This window comes from Phoenix dactylifera, chromosome 14 (assembly GCF_051530095.1).
Source record: "Phoenix dactylifera cultivar Ajwa chromosome 14, Ajwa_hap1_PhDact_Kaust_v1.1, whole genome shotgun sequence".
NCBI lineage: Eukaryota > Viridiplantae > Streptophyta > Magnoliopsida > Arecales > Arecaceae > Phoenix > Phoenix dactylifera.
In genome coordinates, this window is record NC_143203.1 from 24,920,725 (window position 1) to 24,946,232 (window position 25,508).

The window sequence follows — 25,508 nt, forward strand, 5'->3', positions numbered from 1 at the left end:
CAGCATGACATTGTACACCAGAAACATTGTTGATCAATATATTATTTCCAGTTCTCAACATAACTATAGCAGTCCATCCACATGCCTTGGAACAACCAAATTTAAATTCTCCCCATAAGAACCCATCCATCTATATTCAGCAGCTTCAGCATTTGCTTAACAGCAACACAGTATCACAGACTCCACTGTTTTTTATTTTCCAACAGCGGGATGCCTTGAAGGCAAAGGTGGACAACCCACCGAGGACAAGAGAAGAATAGATGCTTCCTAGCCTTCCTCATGGCCATACCTATCTCCGGAGTAGAGCAAAGCACATGTGCTTATAAGCAGGAGGTACGAAAGAAATAAAGAAAGAAAAAACCCTCCTTCTCATGCAGCAAAACAATTGCAGCTTTAAAAATCGCCAATAATGGGTCACCCACCATCTAGGAAAGTGCACTAAGAATGCTGCATAAAATATATATAGAGAATGTTCCCCACCAGAATCACTGCTAGTTCCCAACTGCATGGAAGTTCTTGTGCCGTTCTCTTTTCAACGCCAAAGGGAATGTCCGTGACAAATGCAACAAAGCAGTTCCTCGTACAATGAAGATAACTAACAATGACAGTTTTCTAGTATCAAGATTTATAATATAATTCAGATATCTTACAATCAATCGGTACGCTTCCATTTTGAGATGCATGCTTTAGAGACATCACATCTTTTGTGGATAACAAGAGATGTGACCTACAAATCAGCCAGATATAAAGGCACTCAAGGATTGACACCTTCCCGCAATGTTTTGGCACTTGAGGGCAACATCATAAAGCAAGAGAAAACATTTATGGGTACAATGATACGTAAAATGCTGTTGACAATAAGGATGAGCCGCTCACTTGATGCTTGCATTGGAAATGGACGATGCGCATGGGCCAGCAGATGTCATAAATGGTGTTCCCTTGTATGTTGCCACACCTTTGTCATCGGTATATAGATGCTGAATTCACCAATGAAAATTAGAAAAATCAATTATTTAGAGTGCACATGTAATCCTCAAACCGAGTCGCATATGACCAATTAGTTTTAGCATTGATGCATGTTCCTTCCTGATGCTAAGAACAACGATAACATAAAGAAAATAGCTAAAATGAATAATTCTGATAGAAAGCTTGGATGAGAGCATTAGCACAACATTGACAGGAAATGCATCACAGAAATATAAGTCAGCCAAGGCCACAAAAGACCAGTAAATTAGCAACACAAAGGCTATAATATGAACTTGTGTTGGCTGATTGGTGCTGCACTCACAATAACCAATAAATACAGGGAATGAACTGGTTTAGGTAGTCTGACAAAAGCGCAAAAATTTCAAATCCAAAAGAAATTCGTAAATAAAAAGAAATGCATAATCACACAAGTTGTGATAAATTTTTTTTGTAAAAAAAAGAGGCAGTTATTGTCTAACAACTAGATATAGACAGCATTGAAGGAAAATGATTTGCAAGTTCAGTTTCCATATTGTATCATCAAACAAGGCCTTTGCAGCCTCCATCATACAAAAATGACAGAGCAATGCAAGACCACAAGTTGCATTTATCTCCATCTGATCTCCTACTCCACCAATGGAAATTCTGAACATCGAGGGACATATTTCATCCCAAATGTGGACTACTTAGGCACTAAATTCAGTCACACCACAAGATTAGTCAGATATGTGATGGGCATATCATATTGAGGAAAGTCAATGGATGTATCATTGCTCAATGGTAAATGATCTTTGTAAATGAATCAGATAGAAAAAAAGTGCAGCAGGAAATAAAGCATACCGGTGTGATCTTCTCCAACTGTTTTTTCTTTGGATTTAGGATATCTTCTGGCTTTCCCTCATACCTGCCACATTCACAAGGGGCAAGTACAAAAAGGAATAGATATTAACTCATCCCAATTAATAGCAATGAAATGTTGATAAAAATTATTTATATTCAATTTCCAACAAAACTAAGGGCATGATTAACGATGCTACTACGAAAACAAAAAGGGCTAAATCTGATACCTTGCCATGTCAGTGTCCCATCATGAAGACATTTTAAAATAAGATAATTAGGACATTGATTACTTAGGCCATATTTGCCTTAGAAACTAAATCATATGCAATTGCCTAAAAGTATTTTTATATATTCCTTCAATGATTTCATTTTTTTTAAAAAAATAAACTAATAAATAATTTAAACTGCCCTTAGCCCTACCTTTTTAACTGTCCAGACTAGATTCAACAGGCCCTATTGTAAGAGTCGTCTAAAAGGCACATATCTAGAATCATGGATGCACTGTCAGAACTCCTATAACCTTATCCCTCCAGGAGCCCATATTATTGGTATCCAAGGCATTTTTTCTGTTCATATCACTATGTGTTTCTTATGGATCACAATTTTTATCCAAGTAACATCCATAGCTGCATTTTGAGAGCAGATATAAATATGATTATGCAGACATCTGATCCAAATCCTCTATTTACACGCCAAAGATAAAGTGATAACTGATTGCTATATATTATGACATTGACATCCCCTTAGTGTAATCTGGTATTAGACCTTGAGTATAGTACTTGGTTTGCAAAAGTTAACAATACTATAGCCACAGACCAAATCCCAACTTGGCCATTAAATAAGAGAAGATCAACAAGCATAGCAGAGATATTTGCCATATTACTAAAGGAAAAAAAATGAAAAACAGAGTTCTGGAAAAATATTAAAATGCACATGAAAACACCTCAATTCTGTCTGCACAAAACAAGACATATTGTATTAGTTGACACTTATTCAACAACACATACACTCATATGCACATGTGCAAAATGTGTTCGATATATAACTCATAGTAACTGATTTTAAATACAAAATAGACTTCACATATAAATTAATTTTGGTAACCATTTTGTTACTTAGCACACCAGCTATAAAAGCAGCAAAATTTAAAACAATATTTTTTGCGCACAGGCTGAAACTACATGACTTTAGCGGTTTTGTTACATAAGAATACTAGGTTAAATGTTGTGATATTGCGCACTTACCCTGAAAATGAAACACATTCTCCAAGTTTGGCTCCTTCTGGAGGAATCAAAGGCTCCACAACTGTATGATCTTGATTAGAAGCACATAAAACCTGTAAAATGTGGACTCAAATACTAAACAAGATTTTCTTTTTTTTCTCCACAAATAATAGAGAACAAAAGGACTTGCGAACAAAGACTGATGCTTAAAAAGAAGACAAGCTCACAGGGGGCAAAAGCCAACTCATGGAGTTTATAGTTAAATTTACATGCTCCTAACTGGACGCTGCACCTCCAAAAAGCAAAAAGCAAAAAGCCAGAGAATGCAGCATCAAATAAAACTGCAGCATCGAACAGGATACCACTGCTCCAGTGATATTACATTACACAAGTGCAAAAGCTGTTAAAGCCTTTAAGACTTGACTCCCTCACAGTGTATGGAATAATTATCATAGCAGTTCCAGTGGCAGTAGTGAGGCTTCCGTTAAGACAACTTAAGCTTGCTTTTCAATTTGTTTAGTTGGCTACTTAAGTAGACTTTGCATGAACTCCAAAAGGTAGAGAAGGCCACAATGCACATTATGAAAGAAAAGAAAAAATAAGCTGGTTGTTGTATCACTTATATACACAACAAAATTACGAGACATGCTTCTTTTGCATCGCTTTGTAAATTTTCGTATTTCTTCAATGATCTTCCAATATTAAACAGATCAAATATATGCATACCAATTGGCTCTACTGGACTGGCAGGCCATTAGGCTTGGAACCAACTTATAGGCCTGATGGGAAGCCAAGACAAAAAAATTGGGTTTCCAAATTGAATTAGCCAGGCTTGAGCTGGAGGTGCTTGCCTGTGACATCAGAATGATACCCATCTAGGAAAACTGAAGGTAGCATTAATAACAAAAACACAAAACTCTTACAAGAACAGCTTAAAAAGATACAACACGCGGCATAAGCTTCCGGTTATACAGTAAATGGCCCAAAGGCCCCAGACAGCCTAAAAGCATTGTGGCCTAGATGTGATGAAAATGCCCGAGGATGAGCAATGAGGCTTAGCTACATTATCAATCCCAGCAAAAATTGGGATTGAAAATATCATATTATGTATGGGCTTTCTCCGTCCATGGAAGCTAAAACATGAGATAGGAGCAAGCCAGGATAAAAAAAATGAAGCTTCTGGTATACATACTAGCTCAGGTGTCCAAACCAGGGCCGCCCAAAGTCCCCCAGTCAATCGTACAGAAGACCATAAAATGTAAAACAAACCACACAGAGAACAGTAACCATTATGGAACTTTGCAGCAAAGCTTATACGACATCAAATTATCTGCTGAAGTATATTTGGTCACTAAACTATTGTTTGCAAGATGAGGTCAACTTTAAAATAAACAATGGCTTCAAGTTTCTGTACTGGAAAATGCACAACTTAATGACCTCAGCTGTTCATGACACAAGGATCAGCTTAACATGCAAAAGTAAAACCATAGATGTATTACCATGACAATTGAAACCTTGATTTGGAAAAGTGTTGATCAAACTTCCAGAGGTGGAAACTCAAAAAACAACTATAAGTCCCAATTAGAAGATTAGAACAGAATGAGATATACCAGTCCAGCAGACATTACATCTCGCAGCTTTCCAGGCTTCACATTTGTAATAAGCACTACACGGCGATTCTGACATGATAAATCAAGGCATGCATAAGAATATTCAGTGACAGCTAATACAATTCACATATTTAATGAATAAAAGCAAACAAAACTAAAAACCAACTGCAGTCATTCTGTAATTTGTACTTACTAATAGGTCATCCGGGCTACAAAACTTTGCAAGACCGCTAACTACCTGGCGTAAGTTGCCATCTCCCAAATCTATCTCCTCAACCAATAAACTGTAGAATGGATTAAAAACTATGAAGTTCTTGACAAAATTTGAGATAAATGCTTTAAAAGAAACAGAACTACCTGTCAGCAGATGGATGCTTCCATGCCTTGCGAATAACACCAACCTGTATATTAAGAATTGTAATACTGCATTCTGTTTCCTTCTCAGCAGATGCTTTTTCTGAAGCTTTCTTTTTTTCCTCAGTGGGTTTATTATTTTTTGTTGATGTCTCAGCAGCTTTATCATCTCCAGAAGCTTTTTTCTTGAAATTTTTTATCAAACAATTAATAATGCCACCAACTCAATGATGAAAATGTAAAAAAGGAAAAGAATGCTATAATAAATGGAGATCAGCAAGACAATATAGAAATAAAAAAAGATATCACATAGTTTCATCTCTGGAGATGACTTTACATGTCTATTTATTAGCTTTTATATGCTTAATACCGGTAAGCAAAAGCATAACATTATAAACAAAGAATAATATGGAGGCACTACAAGGTAACAAAAATTTGTCATGAGCACCCCTAAGCCATGGCCCATGAGCACACAGTTGCTGACGGAGAGCATTTCCATCAAGGTAAATAAGCTCAACACAAAGCACACCAGCAATATATAGGGCGCAAATTACCTCGGCAGCACCTTTCTTTGGATCAATATTTCCTTCAGGCTTGTCTACATTCTTTGGACCCTGAGTAACTTTTTTTGAAGTCAGATCGGCATCTGTCTTATCTGCTTTCTTTGAGCACTGCAAAGTGAACCAAAGAAAAAGTCATAATCATTTCCCACAGTTCAAATGCATGGGCAGAATATAATGATGCATGACCATCAGTGAAAAGTTTATTTTCCAACCATTAAATTAAAATTTTCAAGACATCTATAAATACTCCTAAACCACGTTTGTCATCCTATTTCTATCATAGCACAAAACACAGTCAAGTGAAATCAAGAACAGTTTTCATCCATTGAAAAAGAAAAAAATGATGACATTTGGCATTTAACAGTTAATAATAATATGTAGCCGCAATAATACAGCACACGATTAGTGCAGATTAGCAAAGAGAGATGTTTGAGAAACAGAAACAATGACTATAAGAGAATAAGGCAGACACAAAACACCATAACCTCAGTAATCAAACATGACCTCCTAATCAAGAAAGACTAGATCAACATAGTTTGAGTAATCAAACATAACATCTTCAGGAATCAAGAAAGACCGATCGACATAATATGCATAGAGATTACTCACAAGAGGTTCAAATACAGGCTTGTTAATGACAATCATTTTATGCTCTCCACCAAAATCTTCCTTGTTCTGCATCCAACAATTAGAGGAATCATAAGAGATAACTTGAAACCAAGATCTTCTTTGCAACCTATTAATTAAGTTGACAAATAAAAGTGGAACTTGGCCAAAAAAAAAGAGAGATATGATAAAGCAGATAAATGGGAGCCCATATGGTTGTCGATGAACATGAGGAAACTAGTGGCAACAGTATTCCCAAGGCTCACAAGAACATAAAAAAAAACAATGCAAATTAGAGTTATGCTCCTCAGTCTTCCATAAGATGATAGATTTTTTTAGGATGACATAGCATTGGGATGAAACAATGATAAACGATATCATCGACCCAATCAACATCAAGAATCTAGAACAGGCTTAAAGTTTAGTTGAAGAGGAAAGTGGAAAAAACACACAAATAGTGGTACCTCAAAGGAGGCCTGTGATTTGAGAAAGCAAACCATATCAATGACCTAACCATCACGCATTGTCCCTGCTATTCAGGAATCAGCTTATGAATCCTCACAAGCATTACTATTTAACTACAACCATAACCACCAAGCATGCCTAATTCAGGATACCCTTAAATTAACAAATATCAAATTTGGATCTAATTCATAGAATCACATGCTTTTTGTGATTAGTTGTCAACCTGACTTTAATCCCCACTTATTTAATCCAAGCCTTGGACCAGTATAAACAGCTTTAAGAAAATAGCCTTACACGCAACATATAGATCTCCAGTATAGGAAAGGCGGCGCCACACTGACAACCAGAACATCTCCCAACCGGATCAGAATCAAAAGAACAGTGGAGCAAAGGATGGCAGGAGTGCACTCCAGATGGTGCCATAAGTAGCAATCGGTGCAACAAATTAAAACATACTGGAAAAGGGCATGACAAGGCAATTAATTGGCAGACCATGTAGATGACTTAAGCAATGCTAAGCTCAGAAATGATGGCATAGCCCAACTACCAATATGTCAATGACAGTGAGATCAGCAAATCACTTACATCCAATCAATGCTACAGATGAATTACAATAAGCAGAGGAATACATATCAAGAAGTACAACTATTGAGCCTTGTCCCAATAGATAGAGTTGCTTTATGAGTCACAATTTGCCGCAAAATCCTATTAAGGGCTATAATTAGTGTCACCGCATGATTTTGCAAATCCTTTCTCAGAACTTGCTTCAATAGTATTTTAGGACTTTTCTCTCCTCTTTAATCCTTCAAAATATATTAAGAGAATATAGGATAAGTCATTCCTGATGAAAACCATGTCATCCATTTAAAGGAAAAGTCATGAAACCATGAGCTAGTGCATGGAAATACATTCCATATTGTGCTCATTATGGAGAAACTAGTTCCTGTAATGCCCATGTTCCCAAATCCCTTGTAAGAGGTCTACCTGAAATAATATGAGGCACAACAAAGATAATGTACGCGCTAAGGTATATCATGAAGGTTGGTAGGATGCTATATATTGACTCCTTGCATATATATTTATGAAGAAACTTTTTGCTGAGTTAACAATGATAAACAACCAACAATAACAAAATTAGCTATGTGGATGAGGAGAAACCCCAATTTCCTTAAAATTAACATGAAAAGGTGCCAAAATAAGGTAGGATTGTTGCTTAAACCCCCCATGACATTCCGTCAAAGAAACCTTACACATAAAATCCTCTAGAAGTGACATACAAAAGCCCATCAAATATAGTTCAAGACCAAGCCTTTGAAAGATGAAATGGTGCGTGTCATCTAAAATTGAACAAGATAGCCTAACATGTGTTCTTCAATGATCAATGATAATATATTCACCAAATATGGCAAGCATAAATGAATAAAAAGTACAAATATGCAGTTATCACAAACAATAGTACAAAAACTGATCCAACTCCCAATAAGCAAAACCCAACCCTAGCCTATGCCACTGGCACCTAATGCATAACGGCAGCATTTTTTTCCATACTTGCTGACATAGAAAGGAAAGACAGCATAGCAATTAAAACATAGTGCATACAGCATTTCCACTTTACAAATGTACAAAGTTAAATTAACAGTTTTCAAATTAGCACATTATAAATGTACACATTAAATAACAATATTTTACATAACCATACAGTTAATAATACCAGATTTTGATACATGTAATGCATGCGGATGGCTATGATTAAGTATTATTTACTTATTTTAGGAAATATGGGTTTTGCAAGAGATGTAAAAGAGAAAAAGAGAGGCAACTGAGATACCCTCTCTTCTTTCTAACATGGGGACTTAGGAGATTTTGCATGCAACCATATTTCTAGGGATTCTCAAAGGGTTCATGCAAAAGTAAATAACAGATAAAATTATCTAATCCCTTACAAATTTATAACTGTGATGCTAAAGACTCTAATAAAGATGATTACGTTCCCTTTTACATGCTTACATGCGAGAAAACCATGGAATGCCCTATTGGCATATGATAGATGCTCTAGAGTTCTCTTTACAGTATCTTTATAGTACCGATGGCATACAAAAAACATGACTTGCTTCTTATATGTAAACAGCCACATTTTTAATCTTGTTACATTGGAAGCTCTATGGGTAATGGGCATATAAGATTCAACTTCACAAAGAAAAACATCTATGCTGCAATCTTACATAATGAGTTCCTTGAGAGACTAAAATACAATGTTAAGAAAGAAAGGGCAAAATTGGAAAAAATGAATAAAAGGACACGAGCAAACTACCTGAATGTAGTCCATCCACCTCATCACATTAGAAAACTTTTGCATATCTGAGGCAGTAAGTTGGCTCTGACATGATCACCATGCACAACAATTAGAATGAAAAGAATAATCGATCTAGTTTAAGTTATAGTTTGTTAACCTTGTAGCAGTAGTAACTGCACTCTTAAAACTTATAACGTATAAGAAAACAAAGAAAAGAAGACAACATCTCCAGTTGCATATGTCTTGCATACAGTCTGGAACAAAAACAACTCCAAAGAAAGAAACCATATGGAGTTTACATCACATGGTTCCTTCTTCTAAGTAATTGTAAGATCCATATTTCAAGATACAATGCCTGCCTGCCTTTAGAGATGCAGGAAAAGGCACTGAGACAACACAAATTCATCCCTAACATATTCATGAATGTGAATACACACTTGCATGCACATGAATTACATTAGGGGCAGAACGGCAGATACATAAGAGCTGGAGAATCATGTCCTTGCAAACCTTACTAAGATTAAATTGAAAATTGCTGTTAATTATTATAAATGTACCCTTTAGCTAGATATGAAATACTGACAGCTGATAAATATACCCAAGCTGCACTCCAGTAGAAAGAATGTACCGATAAAAGAACATCAAAATTATTGTAAAGACTTGCAAGAATTAATACATGAGCCCATACCACAAAATGATGCAGTGTGGAAAACACAACAATATCAGCCACTGAGGGTTTAAGTCCATCACCCAATAAAACAGCCCTCTGGGCCAAATCTTCATTCAGACCTTTGAGTGTTGCATGGCAAGCATCAGCTTCACTAGGAAAGTCGCTCGCAAATGTTACCCATTTCATAATCTGAGAGTAGAACCCAAAATATTAAGATGAGATATTCTACAGATGATCAAGACAATAAAACCCAAAATGTAACAAATCTATAATTGCATAAATTCAACTCTTACCTCATCAGGATTCTGCAAAGGAACCCCACTAGCTGATAGCTGCAATATGTTTGAAATCAGGCTCATAATGTCATATCCTCCAATGCTTTCACTTGGAAATTTCTTCTGTGAAATTCAATATCATTAGACAGTTATCAACATTCCATTTCCATCCTGTATCCCTACACGACAATAGTCATCTAGTACATGATATGGAAGCCTTTAAAGTTATGGCGTGTGTTCAAGACACACCATACATTCTAAGAATACATGCACTAGGAAGAACAGCTTTCCTCCATAAAGTTGCAAAATAGTGATGTATGATGGATGCCTCCCACTAAATCCATTAAGGATCCGGTTGTTTTAATGCAACAGCAACTACAAGAATTAATGGAAATGAGTTCCTTGGAAGTGAGGTCCAATTATTAGAATTTACTGCAGTAGATGCATTTTTTCTTGAATCTGCTCATGGGTAGGGCTAGGTTGGACTCGGTCAGGCTTTGCCCAAAGATCAACACAATTTACTTAAGCCCAGGCCGGTCTAGCCCTTATTGCAGTTTCGGTCTTTCAAGCCAGGCCTGAGACTTCATGACCATTTTTAAATATTTAAGAAAATACTAAAAATGCTTTAAAATATTCTAAAAACTACTAAATATGAATAATTAAATATTTCCAATAAGCAACAACATACTTATTAACTCACTAAATTATATATCAACAACAATTATTAATTAAGTCTGTAAATACATCAAATATAAATAAATAACAAAAGAAGAAAATTCGGGCCGAGTCGGGCTTGTGTCGGGCTTTAATCCACAAGCTCGAGCCAGGCCTATTTATTAAAGAAGCCTATTTTCTAGGCCAGGCTTGTTTATTAAACATGCCTATTTTCCAGGCCCGGCCTAACCTTTTAGGCCTAAAACCTTTATCTCTAGCCATCCCAAAAGGCTTCGAACTCCAGCAGGCCAGCTGGTCCGCCCACTTGTGAACAAGTCTAGTCTCGAATCACAATCATTTGGTTTCCCTTGCTTTTATTGGATTGAAGAAGTTGACTAAAGTGGGAGGGAAAGTAACATCAATGGTGCGGCTTCTATGCCGTGGAAAGATGAAGTGCAATTTTCCTATAGAATTACTTCATGGAGGTTTATCCCCCACTCCCCTCTTTCATGGTACTCCCCTCATAAATGTCAAGGGTAGTTTTTTTTTTTTTAAGTTGGACACACATGTTGTAGAATTTTAGGGGCGCATCAAACTCTTGGAAGTTGCTTAGTTTCTTGGCTTACATGACTTCCATCTTGTATTATACACAAACAAACGACCCTAAGCTCGATTTCAAAATGAATCTACTTGGAAGTCGAGGCTGCTAGGCTATGCTAGTGACTTTGGGATGGTAGTAGTGCAAAAGGAACATGTAAAGAAAACTAAACATACAGATGTGAGCATGGGCAGAATTGATTGCCAAAAAAAGGTGAAGGTGGATGAGCTTCCCAATTTCCAACACGAAAGCTTGTAATAGATCAGTGGTAGTTCAAACATCAGGCAAAATAATGACATATAGTATTTGGATGTCTGAAACTTCAGGCAAAAATTTTCTAAAGAATTGATGCAAGTTCCCATATGATTGAAGTCATATAGCTTTTCCCGAGCATAAAAGAAGCCGATAGTAATACTCTCAGTTGCAAAGGCATCAAACGCATCATCACAACCTTTTCTTTCCTTCTTTCATTCTTTAATGAAAAGTAGGGGTAGAAAAGGATAATCTAGAGCTTGATTGGTCAGTAGCTGTTAGGTGATGGAATTCAAAATAAGGAATATATGATTTCCAAGAAAAGTGAAATTGCAAGTCTGTTGGCATTCCTATAAGATCTAAACAAAGGGCAACCCAAACAACAGAGTTCTTGAACCTTGATGGGGAATGATATTTGAAGGCTTTATTATTCCCATCTATTTAGGATCTTTTCTTTAACAGATTAACGGGGTCTTTTTTTCATGACATGATCAGACCAACTAGTTTGTTGGACATTCCCATAAAGATGCACTTTAACCAAACTAGAACTGCCTAACTCAGTACGATTGAAGAAACCCTTAAGATGATGAAATAAGGGCTTGGTTTAGATACCTAGGAACAGATTATGGTTTTGCAAATTTTGAGTGCGAATTTAGGGAAGAAGACGGGACACTAACTAGCAAAGAAGGGGGAAAAGAAAACTATAAAGAGTTGGTGTATCCAAATAACCAAGAAATCAGCACCTAGACTGAAGGAAACATCACTACAGAGAATGAAGGAAAACTCAAAAAAATATTTTGAAGGTTCTCATAGTTGGTGATCATACAGGTTCCTAATAACTTTAGGAACAGTTACAGCAACAAAGGTAACTTTAGGGACACTTACAGTAAAAAAGGAAGCTATACGCCTCAAGAGAAAAGCAAGGATATAAATGAAAGGAAAGGAACCCTTTTCGTGAAATGACAAGGACCTTTTGGTATATAACTCAAAGTAAGGTTGCATATGCCTTTATTTAAGAAATTCTCGACACAAGAAAGAAATAAACTAAAAAGGAAAGAATTTACTCCTTAAGGGTGAAAATGCAGATGCATGATAGCCACGAGATCAACAATAATAACAGTAGCAAGAACAAAGATAACATAGATGTTGAGAGATCCTAAACTAAAATGGTATTTTGGTTACAAATTTGGATCCATATGAAATGGTGTTTGGAGGGCTACTTAATCCTATGATGAAAATAAATAAGACTATTAGCTCTAACTTAACTGAAGATAACTAAAATTGTCAAAATATTCCCTCTTCTATTTTTCTTCTCTTTATGAACCCGAGACTTGATATGCAACATAAAAAATTATGAAAAAGCTTGCCCATAACCCTATCTGTCTAGCAAAAGACAACCTCAGCAACCAATATGCAAAATGTATCAAAATTAACAAGAAAGGACTCAATTCATCAAGTTAGAACTGTAAGCATGTCACTACATTTTCGCAAAAAAGAACAAAAACAAATAAGAAAAAAGTCTTATGGATGGATATGGACTGATCAAACTGTATTCTAAGTTGAAACAACATTAGAGATGCAATACTATAATCGAGATCATTAAAGAAGTGCTCTTGAGACACCCAATAATAATGTAGTGAACTAATTTATGCTTTAATTTGAACACATCTGTAAAAAACTGATGACTAATGTCTGCATTAATAAACGGCAACAAATCTCTATAGTCACCAAAAGTTCAGTTCAATTCGGCATAGTAGTGCGATGAAATGGTTATATAGCCATGGTTATCAATCATGGGACCAAAAAGAATTCCTCCCACGTGCTCTAGATCGACCTTAATTCCAACTTTACTCAGTCACTAGCACCTATAACCACTACGTAGTCAAGAACTCCCACAAAATCTCTCTCTATCTCCACCCGCAATACCATTTCTCCTCAAAACCCCATCCCATAATCGAATTTTACCAAACAAAAAGTTCAAAACACCAACCCACAGGCAAAAACAAGTACATAAAACAACAATAACGATCAAAAGCCAAAGACTCCACATCAAGATAGCAATATTTTACAAAGATCCACCAGGAGCTATCGAAAGATAGAGTCAAGTGAAACGTTCGTATGCTTGAAAGATCAACTACCCTCGGAATCGAAAAATGCGAGTTTCTTGAAAGAATCGAAGTTTCGGGCATAGGGTTTTGTTAATAGGATCAAGAACTCACTCGATCGAACGATAGGCGCTTGGAGAGAGCGTGAAGGATCGCTTTGTTCCGATTGGAAGCGATGTCTACGCCGCCGGAACCCTTCGACTCCATCGCCGCAGTCATCTCTCGCTCGCTATGGAATGGCGAGAAAACCCTGCACTCTTGAGTAACGTTCGAAAGAAATCTTGGTCTCAATCACCAGAAAGCCAAGCCCCGAAGGGATGCGAGAAAAAACTGGTGCTGGGAGCTATTGGATCGGCCGGGTCGGCTCCGGGTATCGCCAAATCTGAGCTGATCCATCAGGAGGATCACGTTAAATCTCTACCGTACCCTAGCCACCTAAGAACCGGCTTGGGTCAGGTTAGGTTCAGATCGGACCAGGTAGCAAAAGGTCGGGCCAGATCTAAGTTCGATCAGGAATAGGTCTGGTCTCTCCATTTTAAGTTAACTATTGAAGAAAAGCTCAATTTCTATGGTACCCTCAAAAAAATTTACTGATAATATAAATACAACTTATAGCTAATAAATTTTATAACAAGTACGGGTGATATAAATATAAATTGTAATATATATTAGATATCCAGATTTGGATCAAGTCTAGTCTAAAAAATCAAATGCATAATACTTATATATTGATCGTGTTGGTTTGGTCTCCGATTGAGTTTATTTTAGTAGATTTGGATTTAGATCCAAAAGATTATATAAGTTTATTTTTGGACCCACATCAATCCATAAGCAGACGCGGATGAATCAATAGGTCTCAGCGATGATCCTAGTAGCGTAGATTTGAAAAGGGTCGAAACCCTTCTCGATACTGTTACTAGTATTTGAATAAATAAAGTGTTGTTATTGTCAGTGCAAAACTAAATCAAACTAGCTAGAGCTAGAATTGAAGAGTAATATATCAACACTCCCAACCATACTCTATATACCAGGCCTATAAACCATCTAGATGTAGACATTTAAATTGAAGTGGGTCTCGTCCCCAGCTCACAATATCCTCAAAATAATATGTAACTTAGCCTGGAACTTGATGATTGGACTGTCCTTGTCCAGCTTGCTCCTAGCCTTCTTAGGGGCCCGAAGACTTAATCTGGTCAAATTGATTTCTAGCCCTAAACCCTGACAACACCCAAATACTAGACAGCCCATATCTGTCCTTGTCCATTTGGGAGAGCTATTGGCAATAGAGTTTTTGGAAATAGAGTTTTTAAAAGTTGAGCTTTCTAAAGTAGAACTTTCTTGTTCGCTACCTCCTGTCTTTCATAGGCACGGTGAAATTGAACTTGGACAGATCTGTTTTATCATTTGGGAATATCTAAAGGTAACTACTTAACTATTGAATCCACTCAATATTTGGTCCAAGGTAGTCTGGATAGCAGCTATATCATAGATGAAGGGACTTGGATTCGAAGATCACTCCTCAAACCTTCAATTTACACTTTGACTGTCGACATTATACATTTCCTGAGAGAAGTTAATCATCCAACAAATTGCTAAAAAAGGTGCAATAGTATTGAAAAGATGCAGCATTGGGCGCAACCACATTCCGAGTTAAATTCTCTTGTAAAGTCCAGTATTACTAGTTGTTCATTCGTAAGTTCACCTCCCTCCTTGAAAGGGCGTTTAATATAGGGTGATCATTCTAACATCAAAAATGATGTGGGTAGAGGTAATAAGATAGTTACGTTTGGTTGCACCATAGTGATTCTATGTGACAATAATCCTAAATCACTCTTATCCTTCAAAACATTGTCCAACTAAGTGATGGGATACCCATCCTTGAGATTGGAAATCAAAGATCACCCAAGGCAATGATTTTGGGCTAAAAGTTGAAAATAAACATGCCTTCAATCCAGCGAAAAAATTGGCGTATCAATATACCGTTAATATATTATATCATATTATATATATATATATATATGAGAGATTATATTAATATTATATATTATATCAATATATTATTAATTATATTATACTTTATATTTAGATAATGAAAGTATTTAATATATTACTTCTATTTTCCTTATTTTGGTGATCAAACAATTATTATTATTAAAAAATAATATGCTATAAGTATAAATAAAAATACTAACTCTATAATAACAGTTAATATATTTTTACAAAATTAATAATTTTATGGGCGAATAAATATATTTTTTTATAAAATATATTAATAATTAATATAAAAAATATATTAATATTTTAGTATAATATATTTTATATGATTGATAAATATATTTTTACGGAATACATAAGTGGTAATTATATGGTGTGTGAGTTTAGATTCTCTTGAAATACCAAATAAGTTAGTGGTGGATAGTTGAAAATCTTTGATCACCGAAATATAGCATATCAAATGTTATGATCTTAAATTATTGGAGATCAGATTGCCTCATAATAAAGATCATCAATGATTTAAGATTACATCACCAGCTATCTAAAAGAAAAAAAAAAAAAAGAAAAAAGAAATCAGGCCTGCTCGAGCCGGTGGAACCCATCGGCAACCCTAGTTTCAATTGAGGATGGTAGTGCGTCTGGTCCTTTGTTTACTCTTTTGTTTCTTGATGCAGAGAGAATGGCTGAGATTTCTTCGGCCCTGTTTGGGGGAGCTGTTGGCAGTAGAGCTGTTGGAAGTAGAGCTGTTGGAAGTAGAGCTGTCTGAAGTAGAGCTGTTATAAAAAGCTGTTTGTTGTTTGGTAACTATATTTTTAAAGTGCTGTGGCACTTTAACATATGTTTGGTAAACAAACTGAGAAAGTACTTTTATATGACAAAATTACCATAAAGGACATTGCATAGTATTATACAATAGAGCATGATAAAACATAACATATATTAATACATAATATACGATATAGTATAATATTACTGTAATATAAAATATTATTATTATAATATAGTAATATGATATTGCATAGCATAGCATAATGGTAATATAATTATTAGTATTAATTAATTTCTCATAATATAACATAATATTAAATTATTTAAAATAACATATTAATGTATTATGATATAAGGTAATATAATATAATATGTATAGTATAATACAATAATAAAGGTATAAAATAATATATTATTAGTATAAATTAATTTTTCATAATATAACATAATATTAAATTATTTAACATTACATATTAATGTATTATGATATAATGTAATATAATAATATATTTATAGTATAATACAACAATAAATAACTATTTATCTGTTTAATAGATTATCTTTTTACTTAACTATTTGCAATGGCGACAAATTCACCGTACTTATCAATATCATAAGGATCAGATTATTTGCCACTCACTCATTATTTTTCTTTATATTTATTTATTTATACGTTCATTCGTATATATATTTTTATTTATGCATTTATTTATTTATTATTTTATCCATTGAAATATATTTATTTATTATCTTATTTATTTATTCATTCATTCATTCATTTATATAAATATTTATTTATGCATTTATTTATTTATTTATTCTTTTCTTTTCTTTTCTTTTCTTTTATTTTATTTCCTTTTCTTCTTTTTTTTTCCATTTCTTTTTTTCTTCTCTTCTTCTCCTTCCTTCCTCTGCCCCCTTCTCCGTTCTTCTCCTCCCGCGCACCCGGCAGCACCGGAAGGGGGCCAGGCCACGGCGGCCGCGGGAGGGGGCCGGGCCGTGGCCGGCGACAGTCTCGGTGGCCGACGGCGCCGGAGGGGGTGCGGCCCTACGGCGGCGGGGGAGAGGGACGGGGTGCGGCGGCGGGGGAGAGGGAGGGGGTGCGGCACTGCAGCGGCGGGGGAGAGGGAGGGGGTGCGGCGGCGGGGCACTGCAGCGGCGGGGAAGAGGGAGGGGGTGCGGCGGCGGGGGAGAGGGACGGGGTGCGGCACTGCAGCGGCGGGGGAGAGGGAGGGGGTGCGGCGGCGGGGCACTGCAGCGGCGGGGAAGAGGGAGGGGGTGCGGCGGCGGGGGAGAGGGACGGGGTGCGGCACTGCAGCGGCGGGGGAGAGGGAGGGGGTGCGGCGGCGGGGCACTGCAGCGGCGGGGAAGAGGGAGGGGGTGCGGCGGCGGGGGAGAGGGACGGGGTGCGGCGGCGGGGGAGAGGGAGGCACAGCAGCGGCAGCGGCGGCGGTGATGCGGGGGGGAGGGGTGGGGGTGCGGGTGGGTTGGGAGGTGGTTTGGGAGAGGAACAGGGCCGGGGGGAGGGGGGGCGGGTCGGTTGGGAGAGGAACAGGCGGTGAGGAACCTTTTTTGGGGAGGAATTTTTTTTTACATGGGGGTATTTTGGTCAAAAATACAGCTTTCCGAAAAAGCTGAAAACAGCATTTTCGGAAAGCTCCAAATTGGAGCTTCCTTCCAAAAGCTGTTTTCAGCTTTCCGCAAAAGCTGAAACAGCTTTTCAAAAAATTTACCAAACACCATTTTTTTGCTAAAAGTACTTTTGGAGGGCCAGAAAGTACTTTTTGGCCCTCCAAAAGCTCCCCAAACAGGGGCTTCCTCTAGTTTCTGCAATGTGGCTGAACTGATCCTCCAGGAGCATCTCCTTTGCCCCACCTCCATGTCGGAACGCCAAAAACATACGCAAAATTGAACATAAGGCGATAAAAAACGCACAAACCAAAACTTTTATGAACCTCGTCAGAGGGGCCCACCAACGAACCTCCTCAAATCTTTTTATGAACAAAAACTTTTCACACCCAAAACAAGCCCCAAAAGGAACCCACTCACTGAAGACAGGAAAATTCCACGTGGATGGCATAGAGAGCCACCCAAACTTCCAAGAGACTTCCAGCTAGGAGTTAATGCACTCGTGTCCTGCTGTCTTGGAGTTGGGTATGCATCAGCGACCGCATATAAATGCTCATTAATGAAGACCAGAACACGTCACATCACACCAAAAAGTCCAAATCCGGGTCGGCTATAAAAACACGATGGCATTCCCCCAGGATCACCATAACAATGACCTCCATCGAGACCAGAAAACAAGACTCCGGTACCATGGACCCCACCAACCATCAAGGGCTCTGCGTATACTCGGGGCCAACAATACGGGTTTCTTTTTCACGTGACATCACGGCGAGTTGCCAGAGCCGATCGGCGATTGTCGGCCGACGACTTAGGGGATTCTCCGGGCACGACATCCTCGGGAACCGGTAAAGCCGGTGATGTTTTTTTTTTACTTTTACTCGCGGATATCGAGGAGATTAGTTGGCAAACGGAGACCGGCTGTGACCGGCAAACTTGGCCGGGTTGAATGAAAACCCTACGGTCGACGGAAATGGAGAAAGATTTTAATTTTAATTTATTATTTTTCTTCTTTTTTTAATCATGCTGCATGGCTGAAACTTCCAACAGCAAAACGACAAACTTTGGGAGACAAGTCCTTGGTGTTAACCTATTACAGGTAGAGCGTACTCAGATTCCTTGAAGGTAACAAGGGAGAATGGGAGAAGTTAATTAACAGAGAAGAGACAGAGGCATTGAATGTGAATGCCAAGCAAAGTTGCATGGCCTTTACCTGCTTTTTTTTTTTTCCGGAACATTTTCTTGAAGGCTTAAGCTTTTGCTTATGAATTATTCTATGGTAAGAAGTTTATTAGTGGAAATAATACTGTACTTAGATCCGTCCCAAATATGCTGCAAGGGTAAGAGGATATAACAGTCTAAATGAAAGCAGAAAAGAATGGTTTTGAGATTTGTATGTACGCATGCATGCTTTTTACTAGCAATAAAAAAAAAAACTTTCATAAATATTTTTTTAAATATCAAATTTTGCATAAATATTATCTTAAAATTGATATTTGCATGTATATTCTCATGAAACACTTATTCTGTTATTCTATCCTTTTCTATTTTTGTTTTTTTCATATGTACCTACGCAATCTAACGCCATTAAAAAAATTAACGATTAAAATTACTAAAATACTCTTAATGAATAAACGTACAAAAAAAATATTTATAAGCAATCACGATGGAGGACAAAAAATAATTTCAAATTTTTTTAATTTTTTATTAAAATAAATATGGTTTTTATTAACGGTGTTAGAAGAACTATTATATTATGGACATTTGTGCAAAAACAGTATTTTATAAGGGTATAGAAATAAATATAAATTTTAAGAGGATATACATACAAATTTAAATTTTTAGAAGGATATTCATGCAAAAAAAATTTAAAAAAAAGAAATGTATTTGTCAAGAGGGAGAGAGGCATTTGCCATGTTCCTTTTGTATCATCCCTATAAGGCATCATCGGAATATTTTACTTGGTGGTTGGTAAAGAAAACTGGCTGTATTTTTTTTAAAATTTTTAGATAAAAATTGCAGATAAAAAGTATGCCATTGAAGACAAGGCAATGTAATTTCCTCCCCAAAATATGTATCAAGTTGTTACGTATCAAATAGTTAGATTTTGTCCAATTTATGTTAGATGGACAGCTTATTTAATCAAGTCGTGAGAAGTTGTGATTTTATGTATTATTTTGAAAGTCAGCCATTTGTATCATCAACTCGCAAGTCGATATGGCCTAGTTGATGTTTAACCTGACTTGTTAATTAATAAATGCAGCCTTACACATGATTCGAAGTATATATTCTTGAGTTAACTTATAATTCTAACAAGATGGATTTAACAAGCCTACAAAATATATATTTCTACTAAGAGGGGTTTGCTGTCTTTATTATATCTTCATCATATCTTCTGAATTTAAGTTATTGACATATTGTGTGGTAAAATTCCCAAGAGAATTTCAGTGAAACTTAGTATATTGCATTGTTATGGGGCTTAATCTTAGCAAGTGGCACTCGATATCATATATGTTGGAAGTTTCGATGGTTATAAAAACAATTGCTTTTTAAAATAGATTCATTGACGCAAGCATTTGCTTGGGTAATAATTTGTTTTATTAAGCTCAACAAGGATATACCGCAATTAATGATATTATAGATCCATAAATTTATGCTTAATTATACATTCTTCTAAGGCGCGAGTGGTGGCTCTAATGAAGCAAAACCCTAAAGAATTCATCTCTCATACAATTACATGGCAACCTTGGTGATGGCCGCACTCTGCTCCAGTTCAACTATTATTACTTAATTCAAAATACTATTATGATTTTATTTTATATTACTTAATCTCTTATTTTGGAAGAAGATTGATCAGAGCCAAGCACTAAGATGTGCGTCTTTAATAATGATGTCTAATATAATAGGGGCATCAGGTCCCTTCCAGCAATTGCAAACTAAATTAAGTAGCTCTTCCTCGGACATAATTAACATTGCTAGTCTTCAGCATTGTGAAATAATTCCTACTTCTTGTTCACAAAATACCTCGCATGAAGTCTCTTAATAGCATCGCGTGTGCCATCTTTGCTTCATACCAGGAACCGGCTTCCTTGCTATATTGACATAGAAAAACTCAAAAGAATCTATAAAGTCATTATAGTGTGCAATAAATGAGCTTTGAAGCATGTCGGCCCAAGGGGGAGAAGCAAATTAGAGCTACCCCTCAGCATTCGAAGCTTGAGATAAAGGGAAAGAAATCAAACACTCAGATTCCTCCTCATTAAAGCTGTGCACAGACTGCCTCGGGGGAAGAAGATGTCATCAGAAGCACTACTTCTTATTTAATACTAGATTAGACATAAGCTTTGCAGTGACAAACAGGCATCCTATTCCATGAGTGATAACAGCCACCATGGCTTTGAACATGGGAGGACGAAGGAGAACGGGGCTTTAAATTGTTCGGGCCGCGGGTCCACAAATATAGCAGCGAGTAGGTATTCTTTTTACCCAACGGATGAAGGCTCTGGTGTTGGTTCATCCAAGAGCATTTTAATGCGACTGACAGAGATTAAATTTTAGTGGCTTCCGGCCAAATTATCTCCACAATAAGGGTGGGATATGGGCCTATAAACTTACTTTGGTCTTGTTGATGTCTTCAGTGCATTAATTACTTCACATAATGTTTTGAAGGAACATGTTACTAAAAAAAAATTTATTAAAAAAAAGCAAATTGCTGTATTAATACATAATAATAGCATTTACAACAATATTAATATAGGATTCAAACCCCTCTCCAAAAAAAATAAAAATTACAAACTAGAGAAACATAGAAAACTATAGTTTCTAACATGAAGAATTTAACAAAACATTACTACTTTATGAAAAATTGTAATTACCATAGTGGAGCGGCAGCTTAACAATAGAATCAGTGGAGCCAGCTTTACCATTCTAGAAGGAGACTCCGCTACAGTTATCAATTGGATTTAGAAAAGCTTAAGGAGCGACGACAGTGGCTATCCATTGCTCTGTGACATCTGGGCTATGGTGAGAGAGGAAGGATCTTTCAGACCAAACATGTTTTTCGAGAAGCCAATGGAGCTGCAGATTGGGTGGTTGTTTACGTGGCTAGTCACTCCGAAAGTATCCTATGGACTGGAGATGGTGAGGTACCTCGAGCATTTCGTAACATTTTGTTTTTTAACTTTATTGGATGCATTCATACTCGTTAGGTATGAATCCATCCGCTCTAGCCAAAAAAAACAAAAAAACAAAAAAAAAAAACAGAAAACCAGTGCTGGAAGTTGATTAGAATGATATCTTTCTCAGAAACAGAAACGATCATTTATAGAATGTATTGGCCGAAATTCTGTGCTAACAAGGTAGCTCGTGGAATGGATACAACATTGGATGAAAGACTAATGAAAACTTTCACGTTATCATCCCAGGTGATTAGATGGTTGATAAGAGAGAATATAATTTGTCCCTTGAACAGCTCTAAAAGGCATAAAGAGTACTAGAGAGAGTATCAATACCTTCCTCTCATCCCTGAAAAACAGGCTAGATTTATCGAGTGGCCATACTTAGTTTAAGTCCTGAATTATAGTTTTAGATGGTCGATCGAAATGTGTATACCTTCAAATTATGATGTTCACCCTGCGGAAAAACAAAGTCCAAATTTCACATTGGTTCGGCATCGCAATGATAAATGTTATTCCCACAAACTACGGCATGGATATTTCTATGTTGTCGGAAAGTGAAGCAAATGTCGACGTAGTTGCATTTGAACATGTCGTTTCTTGTTGCTCGAATCATTACTGCGGGTGAGCTTGAACCCTTTTTGTTGTCTCTCGAAATGATAAGAGTGACTCAAATTTTCATACAATTTTTTCTGCGTTTCCATGACAATATTTTCTTGGTGTACGAGGCCAATAATAGCAGGTACTTGGTGCAAGTATTTAGAGCCATGTGAGGCAAAGCTGCTTTTCTTGTTTGCATAACAGTAAATCATAGATGCATTATTTTGAATACGTTACTGTCCTAAAGGACATAATGGTTAATGTGTCCTTTGGAAATACTTAACAACAGCAACCCAATTTTTATTAGTAAAGGTGAACAATGTTTGCAACTAGATGAGCAGTTATTTCTATGAGCTGTTCATCAGAATGATTCAAAATTAGCACTACATACAACCATTGGTTGAGCAAGCAACAAATAAATATAACTACAACCGGCAGACATTTCTCTCCATTTGGTAGATGTCCACAATTTGAACTCAAGCTAGGGCATTTTCACTGCATTTTCAAACAGAAAAAAAGATAAAAAATCCAATAACAACAACAACAACAGCAACCACAAAACTCGTCCATCGTCACCACCCATTTAGAGCACTGCAAGCATAAGTTCTGAGAAAGTTTGTTGGCGCAAGGAAAGAGCCTGTAGCCGGATATTTGGAGCATCATCTATTTTTTCTAAAAAATTATAGTATTATTCTTACTTTTCAGCATTTTTTAATTTTTTATATTTTATTAATAAAGTTATTTACTTTGGATTCGTTTAGTTGGTAGAAAATTTTTTTTGCACTAAAATAATTTTTTAAAAAAGCTGATATCTGAATATATGATGCTTGAAAAAATGGTTGTTACATGTTTAGTTGACTATGAAAAAAGAACTTGCTTCAGAATAGTTTATGTTTGGTCAGCATCTATTTTTTAGAAGAGTTATGCAAAATACTTATTATGTTCTTAATAAAGGAAATTTTTTTTTAGTTCATTTCTATCTAAAAGTTTAAAAATATTTTTTTAAAAAATATTCCAATTTTTAATAAAAAAATATTTTTTTAATATTTTATATTATTTTTATTAAATATAAAAATTTATTTTTATAAAAAACTATTTTTTATTTTCTAAAAATTCTAATTAAATATAAAATATTTTTTTTGATTTTTTTTTTCTCCTTTTCTTCTTCCAGCGAACCAAAGCGGATATTTCTTTTTCTGCCCCCAAGAAATATGACATGAAACACATTCCACGTTCGCTACTCCCGGCAGAAGGACAGTAACGTTGTCTAACTTTTCAAGAAAACAAACAATAGCTTTAGCTTTCTTAACAAGAAAACAAACAATAGCATTAACTTTCTTTTCAAAAGAAAATAAAACCAATAGCATTAACTTCATCTTAGAACAAACAACAAAGTACACCAAAGAAGCATTCAAGTGCTCTTAATTACTCAAACAGGTCAATACGGAGAGCTCGCAACGTTACCATGTCACAGGAAACAGGCATATGGCGCCCTGAGCAGATCCAATGGCCTCCGGGTTACCGATCGCAGAGGAGCCCCAATCCATCCATTAATGAGCACCCTCCTCTGTTTCAGCCTTGGGCTCCTCGGTAGGTCAGAGAAGACGAGGGTCATTAAATACGGAGAAACGACATCCCATTAAATGGTATTTATTGCACCGCAGAGTAGCAGAGGCAGTGGCCCAGGGAGAGAATTTTGGATGCAAGAGCAAAGATTTCAGCCATCTAGAGAAATAATCTTGAGGTAAAAATGTTACCGCCATCTAGAAAAAAGAACCTTAAGAAAGCTCACAGACAAGGATGAAAACTGTGACTTGCGACACTGCTTAGATTAATCTTGTTTCAGGCCATCATGGGTAGCAAACGAAGCCAAAAATTGAAGTAAATTAATCTCCTGTCTCTTTGGATCCATTTGGTTGGGGTCTGAAAAACTAGCCTATTTTATTCTGATCCTAGTTTTGGTTAATTTAATGAAAACAGTGCATTCCACATCAAGGGATTTGGTGAGCCGGTCAGGAGTTTAAGACACTACACATGCAGACATAGTTATAGTTCTCATAATCTAATGGTCTTTTTTTTTTTCAAATTGTATTTCTGTATGATTTTGTCGAACATATTTTTTGTTCATTTTATTAGCTATTTGTTCTTACTAAAATTTCTAGGGAATAGTCTATAGAGTAGTTTGCCATCGTTATAGTTATAATAGAGCAGTTTGAACTATGCATGTGATTTCTAAAATGACAGACTTAGTTTTATTTTTTAAAATTTAAAATTTAATTAAATTTGAATAAAATTTGGATAGGCCACTAGTATTATAACGTATTATTGATGAGAAAAGTTACCAATAGTTTTGGATGTCTTGCATTGTTATCTATGTTTACATAATTAGATTTATATACCATTTATTATTTATCCATCACAATGACCATGAGATGTGGATTAAAACGGTGATTGATATGTTTTAGATATACAAAGATATCAATCTAGATAAAATTATACAAGTAATATTGTATTAAAGTAAGGATTTTATGAAAAAAAAACACTATTATACTAGTATCATTATATTCCATGGAGAATCCTATCAAATGCCGCACTTGGCGTATAATGATTATTTTTATTTTTCCAAAAAATATAATGATTCAACCCTTCGGACTCATCATCATTAAAAAAAAAGAAAATTAAAATGTATTTCTCCCGAGTTCTAAGCTTCACCCCAACAAAGAAAAGGGGAAAAAAGCAAAATTAAAGGCAAGGCCAACCAAATTGCCTGCTTTTGAAGAAAGGGACCTAAGTTAAAACTTCGAAGAGGACCTTTCCAGCACAGGCAATAGGGGATGGTTTATTACCTTTATTCGTGAAACATCAAACCC

General features: G+C 36.2%; 1 protein-coding gene across 2 annotated transcripts; it reads right to left on the reverse strand.

Moving 5' to 3' along the window:
* Window positions 1–608: 608 nt before the first annotated feature.
* LOC103708907 (Nucleic acid-binding, OB-fold-like protein) lies at window positions 609–13,858 on the reverse strand. 2 transcript variants are annotated; one of them, XM_008794014.4, is made up of 12 exons: window positions 13,589–13,858; window positions 9,884–9,988; window positions 9,609–9,779; window positions 8,939–9,004; window positions 6,166–6,231; window positions 5,548–5,664; window positions 4,997–5,178; window positions 4,833–4,923; window positions 4,640–4,708; window positions 3,051–3,142; window positions 1,807–1,870; window positions 609–977 (listed from the first exon to the last, which is right to left on the reverse strand). In XM_008794014.4, the coding sequence occupies exons 1-12, from the start codon at window positions 13,691–13,693 to the stop codon at window positions 873–875; spliced, it is 1,233 nt and encodes a 410-aa protein (XP_008792236.2). In that variant the 5' UTR covers window positions 13,694–13,858; the 3' UTR covers window positions 609–872. The 2 variants fall into 2 exon arrangements, with proteins under 2 accessions (XP_008792236.2, XP_038988316.1); XM_039132388.2 differs by lacking the exon at window positions 6,166–6,231 and having other exon boundaries at window positions 13,589–13,788.
* Between the last annotated feature and the right edge of the window lie 11,650 nt (window positions 13,859–25,508).